General features: G+C 39.6%; 1 protein-coding gene across 1 annotated transcript; it reads left to right on the top strand.

Moving 5' to 3' along the window:
• Positions 1-2,179: 2,179 nt before the first annotated feature.
• On the top strand, positions 2,180-15,347 carry LOC103780746 (serine/threonine-protein kinase WNK2-like; the record flags this gene model as incomplete). Its single annotated transcript, XM_008948436.1, has 6 exons — positions 2,180-2,268; positions 3,120-3,339; positions 6,159-6,447; positions 9,599-9,795; positions 10,762-10,914; positions 14,808-15,347. Coding segments are annotated over 6 exons (1,488 nt in total), but the record flags the coding sequence as incomplete, so codon positions are not given.
• Between the last annotated feature and the right edge of the window lie 4,732 nt (positions 15,348-20,079).

The raw sequence follows: 20,079 nt of genomic DNA on the forward strand, positions 1-20,079 counted from the left end.
AGCCTGTATTGGTAATGTTGATTGCCCAACCCCAGATGCAGGACTCTGCGCTTGGTCTTGTTGAACCTCATGAGGTTCACCTGAGCCCACCTCTCCAGCCTCTCCACGTCCATCTGGCTGGCCTAGTATCATCAGCAAACTTGCTGAGGATGCTCTCGATGCCACTGTCTATATCACTGATGAAGATGTTAAACAACACTGGTCCCAGTATGGACCCTTGAGGGACCCCACTGGTCACTTTTGCCCAGTTGGACGTCGAACCATTGACCAATACTCTCTGGGTGTGGCCGTCCAGCCAGTTTCTTATCCACTGAACAGTCCAAAACTCGAACCCATATCTCTCTAGCTTAGAAATGAGAATGCTATGGGGGACAGTGTCAAAGGCCTTAGCAAAGTCAAGGTAGATGACGTCCACAGCTCTTCCCTTGTCCACCAGTGCAGTTGCTTCATTGTAGAAAGCTGCCAGATTGGTCAGGGAGGACTTGCCTCTGGTAAAGCCCTGCTGACTCTCTTGAATCACCTCCCTGTCCTCCATGTGCCTTAGCATTTCTTCTAGGAGGATGTATTCCATGATCTTCCCAGGCACAGAGGGGAGGCTGACAGGTCCCAGGGTCTTCCTTTTTACCCTTTTTAAAAATGGGTGTGATGTTTCCTTTCTTCCAGTCACTGTATTATGGATGGTGGCTTGTCAACTGCATCAGCCAGTTCCTTCAGTACTCTGGGGTGCATCTCATCAAGCCCCATGGACTTGTGAATGTTAAGGTTCCTCAGACATTCAAGAACCTTGTCCTCGTTGACTGTGGGAGGAGCTTTGTCTTGCTGAATATTCCCAGAAATTATTTTTTTAGTATGCTTTTATTACATGGACAGAAAGATGATGTAATATATACTATTACGTCATTAATGTAATTAATTACTATTAATCACATTACTATTTAGCCTAAGAACTTGCATCCTACTTGTCCTACAGTCTCTCTTTATGTTGTCAGATATGTATGTTATTTTAATTATGAGGCTATATACCCTGAGGAGGATCATGCTGAGTTAAGATCTTGGTCTTGAAATATTAGGAGGCACACATAGTTGACCTATGACTGCCTTAGTGTGTGTGTTTCTTTTAAAGCCTTTCCATCTTCTTAAAACGACCCCACTTAACCTGAAAAACTGTAAACCACTCCGATTGCACCTACGTCGAGTCAAAGCTCCCTATGTGGAGAAGCAGATTCTTCTTCTCATAAGTTTTCTTCTGCAATGAACAGTTGGATTTTCTCCTTGGAAGGCCATGCTCATAGGTACACTGTTCCAAATCCAGAACTGAACACTTCCCAGCAAAAAATGTTAATATTTGACAGAGGTTTAACTTGATTTATAGGTTGATTTATAGGTTACACCTGCTCTGCCACTCATCCCCGGTGAGATGGGGAAATGCAAGAACAACACAGAGCTGTTGGGCATATTCTGCTGCACCCCTGCTTGATTTGAAGTGGGCTTTTGGTTGGTTGGTTGGTGGTTTTTTTTTGTTTGTTTGGGGTTTTTTTGTGTGTGCGTTTGGTTGTTTGGGGGTTTTTGTTTGTTTGGTTTTTTATTTTATTTTATTTGTTTTGTTTTGTTTTGTTTTGTTTTGTTTGTTTTTTTGGGTGGGGGGGGTGGAGGGAGTAGTGTTGGAGACCGGGACACAGAAAAGCAAAAGATTTGTGAGAAACAGGAGTATGGAATATTCCAAGATATTTTTGACTATCTGAAGACTAGCTATCTGAAGGAAAAAAAGATTGTATCTTTCTGTTCATTTAGTGGTTTGAGAGTTAAGGCAAAAGCCATGAAAGGAATAATTTCAGAGTAGAGTTATTTGAAAAAATTAAAATTGGCTGCTTCTTGAATATTGACTTCAAAGTCCACAGGATATAAAGGTAAGGTTTGCAAAGGATGGTAAGAAAAAGACAGATTTGCCCTGTGTATGGCTGAGTTCAGGTACAAACCAGTGTGCTTATTTTGAAGTGTAATGGTACTTAGAAATATGGTAGCCTTAAGTCTTCAATTTATTTATGCCTTGAGACTAACAGCTTTAAAATATTAGTTATTCCAAGGGTTAGATTGACTGCAAAATGTAGGAAAAATACCTTTAATTAAGAGATTATTTTGATTCTTTTTTAAACTAAATTGCTTTTCTCTATCCTTTTAGGGTATAAAGCCAGCAAGCTTTGAGAAAGTTACTGATCCTGAAATTAAGGAGATAATTGGGGAGTGCATATGCAAAAATAAAGAAGAAAGGTTTGTTTCAAGTAATCAAGTTTTGTATTAAACAATGTGTACACAGTGATTTCAGGCTGTCTGGATTTTTATTCTGGCCTCTGGGTTTTCTCTGTGCAGGAGAAAGTGCAGAATGGAAATACAAATGTAAAAGATTGCCTGCTTGCCTGGCATGTAGTGTCAGGATAATAGAACAAAGGCCATTGTGTCTCTCAGCCTTCTTAGCTTCAAGGAATAAGGTCAGGAAGCCTCTTTGTGGACATGTGAGGTAGCATATTCTAGCATGTTGTGGCATAACTGTTCATAAAATCTCACTCAGGAGGCTCCGTGTGGAATATCGAGTGTGGTGGAGGTCAACTAGAAATGCAACATGGTAGATTCATCACAAGCTGTTACAGCAGTCGCCACTGACTCATTAGCCTCTTGATATGGAAACAAATTGTGCCAGTTTCCAGCATTGGCTTTAAAGTCTAATCTTCTTATACTGTCCTGTCCTAGATGAGTGTGTCTACTGTTCAGTATTTCATAACTTTAAAAACTACAGGTATTAGGGATCTAGAGCAAACCTCTTTTTTAGTACCCTTTCATGTGATACTCAAGAAAAGTTGAGGAAAGCTATAATCTGCATTTTCTGTACATGCTTATGGTGTATGAATATTGGTAAAGCTTTGTGAAATAGAAAACATAATTTTTTCAGCAGTCCTCAGTAACATTCAAAATACCATCTCTTTTTGCTAAGAACACAAAGTTGTTATGGCTGAACACCAAACATACTGTAAATGTTTCCTCCTTTAACAGCAGTTTCTTCTCATAAACCTCTTTGAAATTGCTTAAGCTTTGCTGAATTTGAATATTCTTTATATCCATTGCAGATATGAAATTAAAGATTTATTAAGCCATGCCTTTTTTGCTGAAGATACTGGGGTAAGAGTGGAACTTGCAGAAGAAGACCATGGTAATAAATCCTCTATTGCCTTAAGACTCTGGGTAGAAGATCCTAAGAAACTTAAAGGAAAACCCAAAGATAATGGAGCCATTGAGTTTACTTTTGATCTGGAGAAGGAAACTCCTGATGATGTTGCACAAGAAATGGTAAAATAAACTTCTCCTGGCAAAAATGTCTATATATAAAGTAGTGCATAAATCTCAAAGGACAGCAGGAACAAGTCTGGTAAAGTAACTTTCATTTAAACTGTTCCAGATGTCTAATTTAAGCAGTTTGCATTGATTTTAGAATGAGTGCTGCACGAAAGGGATGAACGAGGAAGAACTCGTAACTGAAAAATATTGTTTACCAAGCATGAAAACAGGTGCATGGAATGGCATTTCAAATAGCTTAGGGACCATGGAGGTCTCATCTACTTCTATATCTTGAAAACTCTTTTGACAATTTTTGTTAGCTGTTGAATGTCTTTAAATTTGTTTGGAATCTGTTTAGTTTCAGACAGCATCTTGGAATAAATTAGAAGAGTTCAAAAGTTCAGGCACAAAATATTCTGCACGGAGTTTTTCAAAACATTTCTTTCCATCATTCTGTTGGTGTCACTTAGGAGGAATGTAGATGAGGAAAATGTATGGTCAGCCAGTCTATAACCAAACATAAATAGGAAACTAGATTCAAGGCTACTGCACAGTTAGGAATAAGCTTTGGATTTTTTAACTGATAAGTTTAACTTGATGAATTTCTGTATTTCTGTGAATTTCTTGTGGGGTTTTCTTAGAAAAACTGCATTGTGTTCCGGTTTCACTATATAATCCCTGAACTCGTATTTTAACCATGTCTTTACTGCAGTTTTGTTTAGGTTTTCTTAAAATCATGGAGACTTAGAATCCGTAAGCACTGAGTCGAGGGTCTGAATTTTCTTGTGCTTGCAGAAATGTGCCTATTATAATCTAAATCTCAAGGGATCCCATTTAATGATGTTGTCATCACCATTCCTGTTATGCTTAGGAGGCATTCATTTTGGTAATGTTGCCTTACGATGCTTGGACTTATCACCATGGAGTCTAAATTTAGTGAGAGAAATTCAGGCTCCTCTGTCTTCTCATCATTAGTTTGCAGTAGGTAAAATATTTTTCAAGCAATGTATTGTTACAGAACTAATTTTGTTTAAACTTTGCTCTGGTACAGTTACTTGCTGTTGCATTTTACACTTAAATATTTATGGAAATATTTGGAATTTTGAAGTTCTGTAGGTTACTTGTCCTATAGTTGTGGTATTTTTCTTGAAAGAGGAAATAATTCTCATTAAAAGTATATTTTAAAGGCTCACTGCCAGATTACCGTGATGCTATACCCTTTCCCAAATAATTTTAAAATCTGTATTTCATTATTACATTAACAGTCACCTGAGTGATTGCATATGAAATGCTTTCAAACTTGCAGCTGTTGGGGGAACAGGCAAAAGGGACATTTATTCCTAGATGTCTTTTTCTAGCCCATAGGAATTGTGGAACAGTAAAGCCATGTGCTTTCATCAGTTTAATGTTGCCTTATATATTGTGGGAGAGGAGAACATAGGAGACCTTTTGAGTATGGGTGGGTATTTATCATTATTGATGGGGTTTCAGTAGTCAGACGTTCCAGCCTGTCCAGATGACTTGGCAAAAGAAGCTTGAAATGTTCTGCTGGTTTGCAACTTCAAGTTGCCTTTCCCAAGCAGAGTACTCTAAAATAGCAAGTCTTCATTAAATGGCAACCATTCTTTATATAGAGATGTAGGAGTAAGAATTGTTTAAAAAAAATTGTTGTTGTGGCAGATTTTTGGTGCTTTGTCACGAAGAATCTGTTGGGTGTGTTAGTTAACACCATACAAGGTTCTCTGGACCTGTGTGGTTCTTAGGAGTAACTCCCTTCTGTCGTTAGCATTCGCTGGCTCATTAGTTCGGGAATGTCAGTGAGGTCTGAGGGCATAGGCAGTGGAAAATAACCATATCCATGTGCAGCTGTATTTTAAGCTGCTTTACACCTATTGATTTTAAACAGTGAAAATCTAAGCTGTAAAACTGTCTCATGTTTGGGTAAGAGCAAAGAAAAAAACAAAACCAAAACCAAAACAAAACCCACCACCCTCTAGATTTCCTCCATATAGCCAAATGCTTCCAAATCAGTAGATTATGCACGTTGAGAATGTAATGCGAGAAGACAGTTCTCTGGTAGGTCATTATTAGTAACTAAAATTCATACCCTGTGCTGTAAGAGATTATGCAAACAAATAGCACAAAGATGGATTTCCCCTTCATCTGTTGAGCAGTTGAATTCTGAGAAAGCCTGGTCCCTGTTCAGCCAAATGTGAACAGCCTGTGTTTGACTCTATAGGCTTTTTCTTTATAAAAGGCGATCAATGCTGACTGACTTTACCATTTAAAAGAAAGTAATTTGAGATTAAATTCTGCTAACATCTTTTCCTTCATGGCTTGCTGTGATATCAAGCACAGCAATTTGGGAAACTGTTAAGGTCTTGGAAAGGTTAAGGCAATGAATTCTGTTTTCAGGGTAGTATGGTTTACTCCATTTGTTCTCAGAGCATTTTTCAAAGATTTTTTTTTCTCTTTTGACTCTTCTGTTAGTCTTTCAAAAAAAGGAAAAAAAAAAAAAAAAAAAAGAAAAAAGAGAAATCCATCTGCAGTTAAACTTGCTCTCTTCTTCTCAATGGATGTTAACTGGTGAAGAAATTGACCCTATATATATACACATATATATCCAGGTCTCACAAATTATATATTGGTGTTGGGTTAGTTATAAAATTATTAATTAAAAACAAACTAACAAGCTCTTGAGTTCCTGTTCTTGTGAGGAGTACATGTCTAATTCATGTTATTTCAAACTGATATTTTCTCTGTTAGGAAGTGATTTGAGTCATGTGTGTGTGTAAGCATGTGATCTTGCTAAGTTTGTACCTCCTCTGTAGATTGACTCTGGATTTTTTCATGAAAACGATCTCAAGATAGTTGCGAAGTCAATACGTGACAGAGTAGCATTAATACTATGGAGAAGAGAGAGAATTTGGCCTAGGATGCAGTCAGAGGAACGTCGGGACTCTGAATGTCTGGAGAAGTTGAAGATGCCACATGCACAGCAGGTCCAGGTCACCTACCTTTCCCACACTGGTCATCACATCCTGTCAGAGTCAGAGGAGCCTGAGGCAGACCAGCATCCCTTTCAGCAAAACCTGCCCACAAGTGTTACATCTGTTGCATGTAAGTCTCGTGTTCATTTTGTGTGCACGTGGTGATGAATGTCTGAGGGTAAAAATCAAAAACAGCCTGAGCTCAGCAGTGAGATGTGCTGCTGTGCATGATTTTGCACAGTAGCTCCAAGAACCCAAGTATCTTGGACAGATGCATAACAATTTAGAAAGAAATACAGTTTCAGGAAAAACTGTATTATGTGGAGATGGATCCTCCTTCACTAGCAGTAAATGCAGAAAACATCATATATTTATAAATGGAAAACTAAGAAGACCTACTGCTATACACAAAAATATACATGCTCGATACTGTTTGTGCAAAACAATGTCAGAGCCTACAGAAGTTGACCTGGCACCAAACTGGTCAGAGTGACTGGTGGCTTTTTCAAATGATGTTGGCAATGTGACATTCATTGAAAAGCAGACCTTGCTGAAACCAAATCGCTGGAGTTTCTTGTGTTATGTGAGTTACTCTTGACAGCTTGCATGAAGGTTTTTTGTGAAGCTGTGCAAAGGTCTAGAGCAGGAAAAAAAAATCCATCTCAGAATGTTAGATGATGTAATTCAAGATTTCCCTGTTTTGCAGGAATATTAGCTGTGGCTTAGTCACACATCTTGGGAGCATCAGACCTTGAGGGTTGACGCTAATTATTATTGGGGCCCTCAGGGCCTGATGCAGGTGCTGTCTCTGTTCCACTTGTCTCTCTAGTCCTGAGCTTGTGGCCTTGAAGCAAGGGGGTTGTTTATGGCAGGTTAGAATAGGTGGTGGCTCTCATTCATCCAGGCCCTGGTAGCTACAAGCCAATGATGTGACAGTTCTTTACATTCAGCTGGGGACTGATTCAAGAGTGATCACTGGGCTGTTCGAAGGCAGGTGGATTTGCATCTCTTGTTCTAATTCCAAGCACTGATTTTGGTCTGTCTCTGAGTAAGAAATGACCTGGCTTTGCTTGCAGAGCTGCTTGTTTCTTCATTTTATTTCTGAGCATCAGAGTTACCTCCAGCAAACAGCAAACCATGAGGAAGTAGTGGTTTTACTTCCCTAAAGTAAATTGTCCCTGTCTTTGTATCCTGAAGTCAATCTTTGTTACTGTGTCAAGCTCTGGTATTGAAATCTTCATCTATTAGTACTTCTAAACATCTTGAAGGAAATGTTGCCGGATATTTTAGCTTGGAAGATTTGAAATTTTATGATTTTTTTTTTTTTAAATCCAGTTTTTCTGATAAAATCTGATGTACATATTTTGCTACTAAATTATTATAATAATATTTCATTTTTGCTAGTCTGAACTTTTATGTAAGCATAAGAAATTAAAGGTGCATTATCTTTACCAAAGACACAGTTGCTGCTTTAATTCAGGTATTGTATAAATTGCTATACAGAGGTCTGCTTTGAATACTAAAATAACCAAGCATGCCTCTTCAAGAAAACAAACTTTTACAAGATCGTAGAAATGACCATATTTGTATACAACTAAGAATATTGCAGTATTTTCAAAGCTTGCTTTCTGAAGCTAAATTTATCTCTTTTCATTTTTTTTTTATTAGATACTTGATTTCATGCTAATTCCTTTGAGAAACACCATAATTATGACTGCTGCGGTGGTTTTTTTCCCCACAGTGATACAATGAGCTTCCCATAGTTCTGTTGGACATGAGTTGGCAGAATTTTATACTAAATATAAACACACAATGCAGTTTATTTCCTACCCTTACTTAACTTCTAAACAATACTTGGTATTACTTGACAAATTCACTATCAGATGTCCTTGAACATTTTCTTATAGGAGCCTAAGACCCCTATAAATTACTGTTCTGCCAATTCATATAATAATCTGAGGTCAAGTGTAAAAATGTAAATTAATAACTTAATGTGTGCAATGCATGGTGCTCTATAAAAATCTGAGACTGACTCACAGCTTTTATTTTAGCACTCTACCACCATACTCTTTTCTTTATTTCTTTGAGGTCTTAAATAATGGCTTGTAATAAAATAGAAGTGTGTATGCAGCAGAAATCCCTGTCTTCTTAGAGCAGGACCATGATGACTCTTTTTAGAAACAAGCTGAATAAATACAGAAGGGAGTTTAATTTGGAAAAAAACCAACCAACCAACCAACCAAAAACAAACTGCTGGGAGAATAGCTTGTGAGTACTGAGGAGAAATGTCACCTCTGGTGCTATTAAAAAATAATTTATTTAAACAGCAAATAAGTAAAACCTTATTTCAAATATGGAAAAAAGAGAAGATGGAAAGTGTCAGAAAGAAATAACATTTCTTAGCTGTAATTTAAGCCACTTTTTGGTAACCTTGTTGCTGTTTTCTTTTAGTTTTGAATTTTCATTCTCTGCTATGAGCTATTTGTCTTTTGGATACTTACAGCTACCATTTTGATTGTTTCATTTCATTTCTCAAATGAAGAAAACAGTAGCTTATGCTTAAGAGGAGCTGGTCACCTGCACTTTACAAGCTTCAAAAGTTGTGAAAAGACATTTTTAAATCAGTAATACTTCATGGTACAAAAGTTACGATGCTTGCCCAATACCTGCAGCTGTGCAATTCTATAGGTTAGCTGGACAAATGGAAACTTAGCTGAGCATGAGAAACTCCAACAGAGCTCTGAATGGTGCTCCTACTTCACTGCAAACCTGCAAATTATTTTATCTGTTCTGCATCTTGAAGTATTACTGTATACTCAAGAGGGTATGATTTGCTGAACTAATAAAGTGTATAATATAAAGAATTTTGTAATTTTCAGTGCTACTAATACAAATAGATGTTAAAGTCAGTGCATCCCTGGGAGATCTGACTCTAAGTCTCCATGATCTGCTATGAACATGAAAATCGGGATTTCCTTTCATCCTACAAAATCAGTAAACATCTGCAATTTGTAATGTCAACCTTATGCCCTTTAAAGGAAATATCAATGTGCCTAAAATACCATCATGCCCAGAAATCCGTGGGGATGTTTGCTGGCTTAAGAGAAGCAGCATGTGCCTTTTGTAGAAAATAACATTTGTGTTGTATAATTTATTTATATAATGGAAAAGGCTAGGGCAGTAAAAATGCTAATTACATAAACCTATGCTGACCTTGGTCTAAAATCATTACATGAATGTTTGGAGTTGTTGAGCTTTTAATAAAATCATTTTTCTTTCAGCCGACAGCACATTTGACAGTGGCCAGGGGTCCACTGTTTATTCAGACTCCCAAAGCAGCCAGCAAAGTGTCATCTACTCATCTCTGCCTGATCCAGTACCTCCTGCTATCCAGCGGGTGTATAGCCCACCGCTGAACGAGAGCCAGGCTGTGCCCCATAGCCTTCAGCAGCTGGGACACTACCAGCAGCCCTCAGGAGTAAGTCTACAGCTTTTCAAAACTGTGTCCTAGGGCATACTTAATAGCTCTTTTATGCTCTTGTTTTCAGTAGGTATTGGATTCCAGGCCTTGTTTCCTGTATTTCTTGTTCTCCTCTGTTGAGTAACTTGCAAAATATTGCTTAGAGCTTTTGATTTTCTGGTGGGGTTTCCATATTCTTTTCTTTTTGTGATAGCTTAGGGAAAAAGTTCCAAGGTTTGAAAATCTTAGCAAATCTTAGCAAAAATAGGAAACAAAGGGCTGGCTCAAAACCTTCCATTTTTCACAGGGAATAAAAAAATAATAGTATTTGTCTGGGAGATTTATTGGTCAAGATAACAAGCACATAATGGAGCTGTATTAGACGTGTTTTTAGGCTTATGAGCCTCAGTCTGACATACTATTTATTTGTATTTTACCTACTTTGAGCTGAAGTTTTAGTAAACTGCTATTGTTACAAACCTTACCTGAATTTCTTGTAATTATTTTTTATTTTACTGCCACTAGTTTTAATTTGTTTCTCATTCCCCTATTTGCTTTTTTGGCATCCATTTCAAGTATATTGTCTGAGTTTTTTTTTTTTAAGATAAAGATTCTTTATGAAATGATAAAAGTCTTTGTGAAGATCAATTTCTGTTTCACCCAGTTAATGGCTTATTGTTGCTGTTGGTGTGTTCTCAGTCGCTGCATGTGTGCTTTCAGTGGTTTTACTGGTCTGCATGCTTGCTTCCAGCAGAAAGAAATGCAACAGTTTGCTTGCTTTAGAATTGGATAACTTTTTTCCATCTTTTCCATTAGATTTAGATTCTAGATTAAAATTTTCCTTGCAGATAATTTTTCATATTTTCCCCCTCTTTATTTTGAATGAAGTACTGCATAGACTATTTACTTGCAATTACTTGACGGACAGCAGTAGAGTCTCTCAGCGGGAGTGTTGCTCTTCTCTGAAGTTCTCTCCCCCTGCAGCCTGGCCTTCCTGCCGTTCCAGCTGCACCCACTGTGGTGTCCCAGCGGCCCCAGCACTACCAGGAGCCAGTGATGTCCTTCCCCGTCGTCCAGCCCACCACGGTTGCCTCCCTGCAGCTGGGGCAGCCGCAGCCAGTGCTGGCTGGACAGCAGGTAAGGGCTTGGCTGCTGCTGAAAAGTGCTTTTCTTATCCTGTTCCTTACCCCTGCACCGCTCCAACCCCTACCTGTAGCAGATTTGAGGTGTTTGAAACTACAAAACTGCTACTTGAGGATGGGGCAAAGGACGTTGGGTTTAAGGCATGGAAGAGTAATGGGCTTGAGGGCAATCATTGTACAATACCTTGGAATATTTTTGGTATAGTTTAAGACTTCTCTTGTGGCTTAACAGCATCGGCTTAAAGCCCTGCGCTGATTTCAGTGTACTATCTTGGTCCATAAATTGGAATAATTTTTTATTAATTTTGCATTATTGTCTGACACCAAGTAGTAACTTGTGGCTCATTTTTGTAGTTCTACCAAAAGTTTGGCTTCCTTCTGTAGAAACTGTTGACAGGGCTGAGGAATGTCTGTGTACTTTGTGCCTGGCATGTATTATGCCTCTCCAAACCATTTTAGTTACCAACCTTTAACTCGGGTTGCCTTTTATTTTTTTTTAACGTGCCATATTCTTCTGAAAGCATCAGTATAGGAGCAATGTAATTTGGTCTCCTTGAAAAACATGCTTATGTGAAATGTAGTCATATATCAGGTTTTTTTTTCTAGCGGGCAGGGATATTCTCATGGTTTTCTCAGCCCAAAATTTCACACTTAGGTAATTTAGGGCCTCACTGGTTGCACAGATCTCTCTAGTGTCCTCTGGAGCTTTATGCTAACAGTTCAAAATCTGTTGTTTATTTTCTCCTGCGAGTAAATACTGGTTTGGAACGTGATAATTGCCCAACGTGTCTGATCTCTTTCACGTGCTGTCTCCTCAGTGTTGCTGTCTCTTGAAATGGTTCTATCCCTGTTAGTAAAAGGATTTAATAGCTAGTCTGTCTTTGTTTTCTGATCTTGCCAGAAAGTCCAATAAAAGACTGACTTTTTACAATAGTATTATTATTGTTGCAGAAATAGGTAAAATGATACAGTTTCTGTGCAGAGCTTCCCAGAACAACTGTGTGCCTCAGACAGAAGTAGGTCTGATGTTCCCAGAGTCTTCAGGCATGATGCCACGAACAGTGGAGATCTGGAGTCTTTTGTAAATGAATGATAGGGCAGGTCAACAAATGAAGGGGAAATCAGGGTGAGAAAATTCACCTGCCTAACAGGATGAAACATATTGATCTTGTATGAGTATACACTGATGGATCAGACACATGAGATCAATGTTGCATCTCCAATTTTTTTCCAACTTAGCTACCTGCATTTATAATGTAATGGTTATAATGGGGCAAAGTTAGCATAATTGATTGCGATGTTTTCCATTCCCTATGCCTCAGCCAGTTCACAAGCATTTTGTAAAACATAAGTTGAATTTGAAATTGAGGCTTTAGGAAGCCACTTAGTTCCATGACCACAATTCATTTCCTTTTAATGCAGTGTCCTCTTGAGTCAAAGGTGAGTTGAGCAGCCTGTGTTCTGTATTCCTGTGCTCAATCCTCAATTATCTGTGGGCAGCCTGCCTAAGCTGCAGATTAACCCAGGCAGGGGTTGTGAGGTACCTGACCTGGCTTTGGGTGCTGGCAAAGTTCATGAGCTCCAGCCCAGCACTGTGTGCAAGTGTTCTGCTTCTGAGGTTGGGTTGGGTCTGGCAGGACTTTCCTGTGTTGCAGAGCTCATGCTATCAGGCAGTTTTATTGTATTAATACCTAAAAACTGATTGAAGCATCCTGCAACTAAAATAGTGCAGAGCAAAATATTACAATACTCATTTACACTGTAAATGGCAGAGATGAAAGATTATAATGATTGGCTGTTTATTTTGAAGTTATCCTGTGACCATCGGGCATGGTGTTAGGTTCTGTGTGCTGCAGAGCCTGGGTGAAGGAATCAAAAGTCAGTCCAAGGACAACTTAATGCCTTGGTGCCATACTTCTGAAACAGAAGATTTTTTTAAAGTGCCTTGATCGTTATTTAGAGGCACTGAAGAAGGCAATACCAGTAGCATGGACAATGTGGAAGTTTGTTACTGATTATTTTCAACTTTAAAGTCGCTTTTTGTTTCTGTTGTGCTGTGTAAAATCTGTCAGGCCAGTGGAGTACTGTTTTCCCTAGAAGGGTAAAACTGCTGTTTTGGCTGCCATGTTGTTACTACAGCACTTCAGAAATAACTAGGATCCAGCTTTTACTATAATTATTGTTTTATTCATGTCTCAGATAATAAATGTTGTATAGATCAATGCCTGCTACATTATGTAGTCAGCTTTTGAATGCCAAGATTAGCCGAGTATAATCAGAACAGTAGGAATGAGTCTTTGAAGTTAGTAGGTGGGGATTTTGCAGTGCCAACTAGAACAAATTCAGGGATTTAAAGAGTCTGAGTCACTCCAAATAACCTTTCCAAGACACTTAGAACTTGTCTTTTCAGGTAATGTATCTTGCATTTAAATGTGTTTTAAACATAGGCTCTTGGAGAGTCTTTAAATGAGGAGCACCTTTCTCTTCCATCCCTACCCTGAGCGACAGTGCAGCTTGAAGTGGGGAGAGAAGAAGGCAGCTGTACCCAGGGGACTGTTCTTTTGATTATACAGGCTATAATCTTTTTTTTTATTTTTATTCTTCTTTTCTTTCCTAGCAGCAACCCATATCACAGCAAGCTTCTCTGCAGCAGGTTCTTACCAGCCAGCCAGTTTGCCCAATACAGCCCGCAACCCATCTGTTACCCCAGTATCAACCCCAGACTTCTCAGGTGGCAGCTAGCAGTACACCACTAAAACCCCTTCAGATTTCAACTGTGCCACCACAGCTTCCACCAGTGGCCCCTTCCCAGGTAATATCTTTGCAACCTCTGTGAATACATCCATTTGAGTAAAGCTTTCCAGCTAATAATTAACGTGATTTGCAGGTTTTTGTGTGGCTATTTTGAATGCACACCAGTTTAATTAGTCTATGAGTGTATTAGGTTTTTCCTAATTCCTTGCTTTTTTCTTTATGGTTTGGTTTTTGTTTGGTGAAAAAAAAAATCTCCTTTGTAAGTAACCCTGTGTCATGCCTAGAGAATGCAGTTAATGGCAGTTACAAAATTGCAATAACTGCATTTCCTCCTTTTTTTTTTTTTTTTTCTATTTTTTTACACCTTCCCCTCTGGCATACTCTCTTCCCCATCCCAAGCTTCAGAGCATGAGAAGTTGCCCATTTTTATTCTTTTTCTGAGCTCCTGACTTTACCACTTTCCCCACTACCCCCCTGCCTACCTCCCCAGCTCTCAGCCCTATTTCCAGAAAGGGCTGAAACTCCTTTTCCTTGGCCTGAAATGTTTTGTTGGTGCTATTAATGTGTTTGCCAGTGACAGCCACCATGATGTGAAGCAGTTTGCACCAAAAGGAAGAAGCAAGCTGCTTCTGTGATGACAGGGTAGTTCTGGTCTGCTATGTCACTGGGAGGTTTTGATTGTAAAAACCCTTTTGTGGGATCTTCTGTGCTGCCTGGGTTGCAGCCAGCCTGTTTAAAGACATGGGTTTCAAGCTGCCTTACTGGATTTTGCATGAAAGAGTTTTGCATTTTGTCTGGTGCAATTGCTTTTCATTTCTGTTCAAATGAAAGCAATGTTTAATTACTATGTTGCTTTGAATGCTTCAAGCTAGTGTTAGAAATAGTTTTAACCTTCTAAAGTATAAAAAAGTACCCCTGAAATGAATTATTTTTTCTCTCTTTTACTAATGATTTAAGCATATATCCATTTTTACGACTGTTTATAAACCTTGGGAAATGAATGGAAGTGATTAACAAACAGACATAATTATCATCGTGGCACAGGGGATTTTTATGTACTTGTATGGCAAATGAAACTACTTCGTACCATCAGTGAAAACACTTGCGATTTATGTAATATTATATTTTTTTCAGATTCCTCAGTTTCCTGTCATTCCTGCAATTACTCCTCTGGCAGGACTTGACAGCCTTCCTCCAAACCTCTCTGATATACCTGCTGCAAACGTGCCCCCCATACCTGCTCCTTCTCAGTATTTTGCTCCAGCCGTGATTTTACCCAGCCTCCCCATGAACCCCACTCTGCCTATGGCACCAAACTCCCCTGCCCTCCCCATGCAGGCCGTCAACCTTCCTCATACCACCGTGGCTTCTTTGGTCTTGCCCTGCCAAACGATAGTGCCAAACATGTCGGCTGCTACGATACCGCTGCTTGCTGTGGCTCCGCCAGGAGTCCCAGCTCTGCCACCACACCATGGGGTGCCCCAGCTCCCCCAGCAGCAGGTATACCAGACCACTTTCCAGCAGATCATCCAGAGCGAAGCTCCCTCTCCCCACCACGTGCAGGGCACGCCAGCGGTGTCCCAGCCGCAGCAACCTCCACCTCCTCCGTCACTCCAGCCAAGCATAATTCATCCCCCAGACCAGACTCTGCCTGCGCCCGGGGCTGCTCACCAGGTGATCCACTGGGTGTGGGGCTGTGGCCATGCTGGGCACACAGTGGGGAGGGTGGTTTTTTTCATTTTAAGATGTTTTATTAACTTCTGGACCTCAGTACTGGAGGTTGTTGCTAGAGCTGTGACATCGGGTGGAACAGGTGAGGTCTCAATCCAGGGACAGGTGAATAGGATATAGGGAATAATCTTACGGGCCTCAGAAAGTGAGCAGGCTTTCCAGAGAGTGCTTTGTGAGTTCCTTCTTCCTTCTCCCATCTCCAATATGAAGGAAGTGTGAGCTGCCAGTCCCCTGTGGCAGCAGCCACACAGCCTCGCCGGTGCCATTCCTCTGGTCTGCACGTGGTGCGGAGGCTGCTACGTGCTCCTGGCAAAATACGGGCAAGCTGGCAGGAGGGACAGAGTTGTTTTGATGCAGAACTGCTTTAAAACAGTAAAGGGAAATGGCCACGTGGCTCCAGAAGAGTGCAGGGAAGAGGTCTGTCAGACAAGAATGAATTTGAGCTGCAGGCCCTTTCCCTCTCAAAAGAAATGCAGCGTAAACTGAAGCTTGTAATGTTAGCGCTATTTGCAGAACTGGTTCAGGACTTGTTGACAGAGTCTGTAAATACTTCTATTGCCACGTCTATGATATGAGAACGTGAAATGCGGTTTGGCCGAAGCGGGATAGTGCACTAAATCTGTTAAAAATAGCATTCTTGAAAAATCTGTGTTATATCGTATCACTTTTCCATAATACATTGATTAAAATTCATAACGTCCCATTTCAACCTTACCATATTGTGGCATCTTCAAAGTGGTATGGAATTTTTAAATTTCTCTCTTCAGAAATAATGTTTGTGATAATGTAGGCAACACAGAGCCCAAGACGGTTACCATTGAGCTCATTAGCCATTGTGTTTCCAAGGGCTTTAGATGGAATTGAATTTGGACCAAAAAGGGGAAAGCAAACGTGGCAAACACCAACGCTGGAGAACTGATATTCCCAGACTGTCCTGACACAGTCCTTACCTATCAGATATGTATGGAAGAATTACATAGTAATATTTTTAGGATAAAAGGTAGCGATTGCAAACAAAATGGACAAATGCAGGGGAATATTCAAAAAGACATCTTTCTGTGTTTCAAAGCACTTGTACTGGAGAGGTATTTCTGTAATTAAAGCTTTTCCAGTGCAGTAATGTTTTGGCAGTTGATGTTTAGAACCTCTGAGTTTAGTTTTGCCCAGGTAAATTATCCATTGAAACATTTTGTGAATTCATCTACTTATATAAGATTTAAAAAAAAATGGAAAAAAAAAAAAAAATTCACTGCTCTTCTGCAACATACACCATAGTTGCTGTTCTGACAGTCTCTGCTTTGGCAGTCATGTAACTGGTGTTGCAAAGTACATTGCATCCTTACTTTTATCCACTTTTAAACCTAGAATAATAATTGCAGCTCATATCCAGAATCTGCAGAGGGCGTGAGGTAATGAAATTGTGTGGCCTAGTTCTCATCTGAGTCTTGATTTATTTTTTTTTTAACATATTCTCCAAATAGCCTAACTCTCTAGGTGGTGGTACTTTAAAAAAGTAAAAATTAGGCAGAGTTTTACCTAGTATTAAAAAGCCTTTTGTCTTTCATATTTTCCTTTCTTTCCTTTTTCCTCTTCCCACAAGCTCAGTCCGCTTGGAAAAATACATGATGTACCTGAAAAGAGAATGTTCTGTTCTTAAGTGTACAACTCAAAAGAAGTGTTATGCAGAGCAACAGCATAGTCTCTAAAGTAGCTGGCATCTAATCACAGCAACCGAGTTCCCACAAAGTGCTTATGCACAGGAGTTATTTTAATGCACTGAAGAAATCCACTGAGATAAATGAAACTTCCTCTGTGCAGAACACGAGGCAGTGCTTGCAGGATTGAGGCTTTAGTGCCTAGCATGTCAACAGTTAAGTTGTGTCTTACACGTTTAAACTAAATGAAAAACAGTGTTTTCCTTAAGACACTGGTACTTATTCCATAAAAAAGAGTGAATTGTATGCGGTATACCAGCTCATATATAGCAGACTTTTTAAAAGCCCCAATTTAGATTTTGGGTAGAGTGTATTTTCCTCTGCATGGACTTTGTGGTAGGCTTACTGAAAGCAGAGAGCAAACTATTCAGGGCAATACATTAATCTAATAATGTAAGATTTTTATTTCTTAGCAAGATATGTCTTTGTTTCTACAAATTAAATAGCACCTGAGCAATACACATGTTGTCATAATTATATAGGAAGGACTCTTAGGTTTTTATTCATTTGTTTCCAAGCAAGTTTAAACTCTTACGTAGTTGCCTGTCCAAGCAGAGACCACACAAATACAGTCTCATTGCATAATTACAATCCTTTCGCCATAAACTGCAGCGGCTTTTGTACCTTGTCGTGTAAATCACGAGCACTCTAATTAGAGCTTTGTTTTAATAGCTGTCTTTGTGTTACAACAGATTACTGGACACACTCAGTATGCTTTGGAAGCTGGAGCCCAGGTGCCCGTGCTGCCTGTGCAACCTTCAATAGTCATGTCACCGCCTTTGCAGTTGCAGCCTGACCTGCTGCCTCCCCACGTCGCTCCAGAAGGCCTTTCACAGATTCATGGCAGCCTTGCTACAGCGAGTCCGCCTGTCCCCTTAGATCACTGTCTGCCTCTTCAGCCTTCTGGTCTGCTGCAGCTCCAGCCTGATCTTTCCCAGCCACTGGGTCAGCAGCTCCCAGCTTCCTGCTCATCTGTCCAGGCAGTCGCAGAGACATCTCAAGAGGTAGAGCCGTTTCCTCTGAAGTAACTCACCAGCCTCACCCTGAACCTTCTTACTTGCTCCTTGGTGAAATAATGGGCTTGTTTTGCAAGGGAGATTATCCCCTCTCACCCCATAGAGCCACCTGTCCTACGTGCTAGCAACTCTGGGTCAGCAAATAATTGGCTATTTCAAATGAAGCTGGAAACTGCATGTTGTACCTTATGAAATGTCTCCTTGAAGTAATGGGGCAGCAGGAGTAAGTTCCTCTTTGTCTGTAACTGAGCACAAATACAGAGCTATAAATTACATTCCATTAAGTACTATGGTTCAGTAACAAGCTCTTTTGTAGAGTTTCATCCATTTACTTGTCTGGTCTTGTTTTAAATGTATCAAGCATTTGTGCAACCAACAGTCATTTGCCTTAAGAAACGGCTTTATAACCTGATTCCTCATTATGTAAAAGTTCTTCAGGCCTCTCAGCTTGAGCCTTATTCCCATTTCATTTAGTGCTGTATCCTATTGTATTCCCAGAATTTTAGTCTAGCTCTGGGATTTTTCTTTCTTCAGATATTTGAAGGCATTCCCTATTCTCAGTGGTCTTATAAGCAAGATACATTTTATTGCTTTGTTTTGTTTTTTAATAAAACTGTCAGCTCCTCCTGTCTGCTATTTTGACTTTTCTTTCCACTCCCATAATTGTTTAACCTTCAGTCCTGACAGAATGTCACAACGTTTCCTTCTCTGCAACTCTTTTAACAGAAATCCATAAGAAAAACAAAACAAAGGTTTTAGCATTTGTACCTTATTTCAGTAAATATGTCTGATCTGTTCCCCACTTCTGAATGGAACTGTCCCTCAGCAGTTCTGCTTTCAGCATTGTTCCTCTTGAGGCTCTGTTCTGAGCTACCCTTCCTCCTAAAGTAACAGTTACCATCTTTTCAAACTGCATCTTTTTTATTTTTTTTGCCTTAACTCATGCTTTCATGCACCTGTCTCATCCTCACTACACAGTACAGCCTGCATGTTTCATTACAGGCATTGCTTTACTCCTCTTCCAGAAGGTGTTCAGTAAGGATGCTGATAACACTAAAACTAGATTCTAGCTCTCCATTTTGTCACTCCTCCTAATTCTTGTCAAATAAGTATTAATGCTGAGATGTAAGGACTTGCATGGTGAATTTCTGTATCCTATAGGTTAGAGATAGGAAAAATCATGGAAGCCATCTATAGTGCTTCACTTGCAGAATCCTCAAGTAAAGCCTGGCTGTATCAGGCATCTCTCTTACTAAAGGTGTTTCTTTTCCAACTGCCTTTTTTTCTCTATGCACAGCTCATGTCAGGCTCAATGCTGATGTCAAAGCTACAGTCTTCAATGCAGGTTTTGTCCCATTAGAGATCCCGGAAATGCAAATAAGCCTCATTGTTATTGTGCGGTGTGATATGAGGGATGCAAGTTGTCCTATATTACCTGAGAAGTCTGTGCCCACTGAGGCATATGGCTGTCACTTTATCGTATCCCGAGGAACATTTAACCACTGTTTTGCTAACTTCATATTTAACCTGCAAGTTAACTCCCTTCTTCTTTTCAATTTAAGAAACTGATCCAGCATGCTCATAATGTTATTGTCTCTTATCTTCTGTTTAAATGTGGTAGCACTCACATTTGAACCGATCCGAACTGATCAGACAAATGAGATTTTGTAAGGCACTTCATCAAGTGCATTACCAGAATTTAGTTACATTATGTCTGTGTTCTCATTGTTCATAAATTTTGCAGTTTTTATTAAAACTGCAGTCAAGCTTGGCATGGCATGTGTGTGGTGTTCAGAGCAGTGAGTGGGGTTGACTGGTTAACCACTAAGCTTTTAACTCCAGTCTGCCCACTGCTTTGGTATTCAGATGTAGTCATGAAGCTTGTTTCTAGCTGGTTTTCTATAGGGTTCTATAGACATGTGTTTGTAAAGATATTCATAAATA

Source organism: Merops nubicus, unplaced genomic scaffold (genome assembly GCF_000691845.1).
Source record: "Merops nubicus isolate BGI_N331 unplaced genomic scaffold, ASM69184v1 scaffold52529, whole genome shotgun sequence".
Lineage (NCBI taxonomy): Eukaryota > Metazoa > Chordata > Aves > Coraciiformes > Meropidae > Merops > Merops nubicus.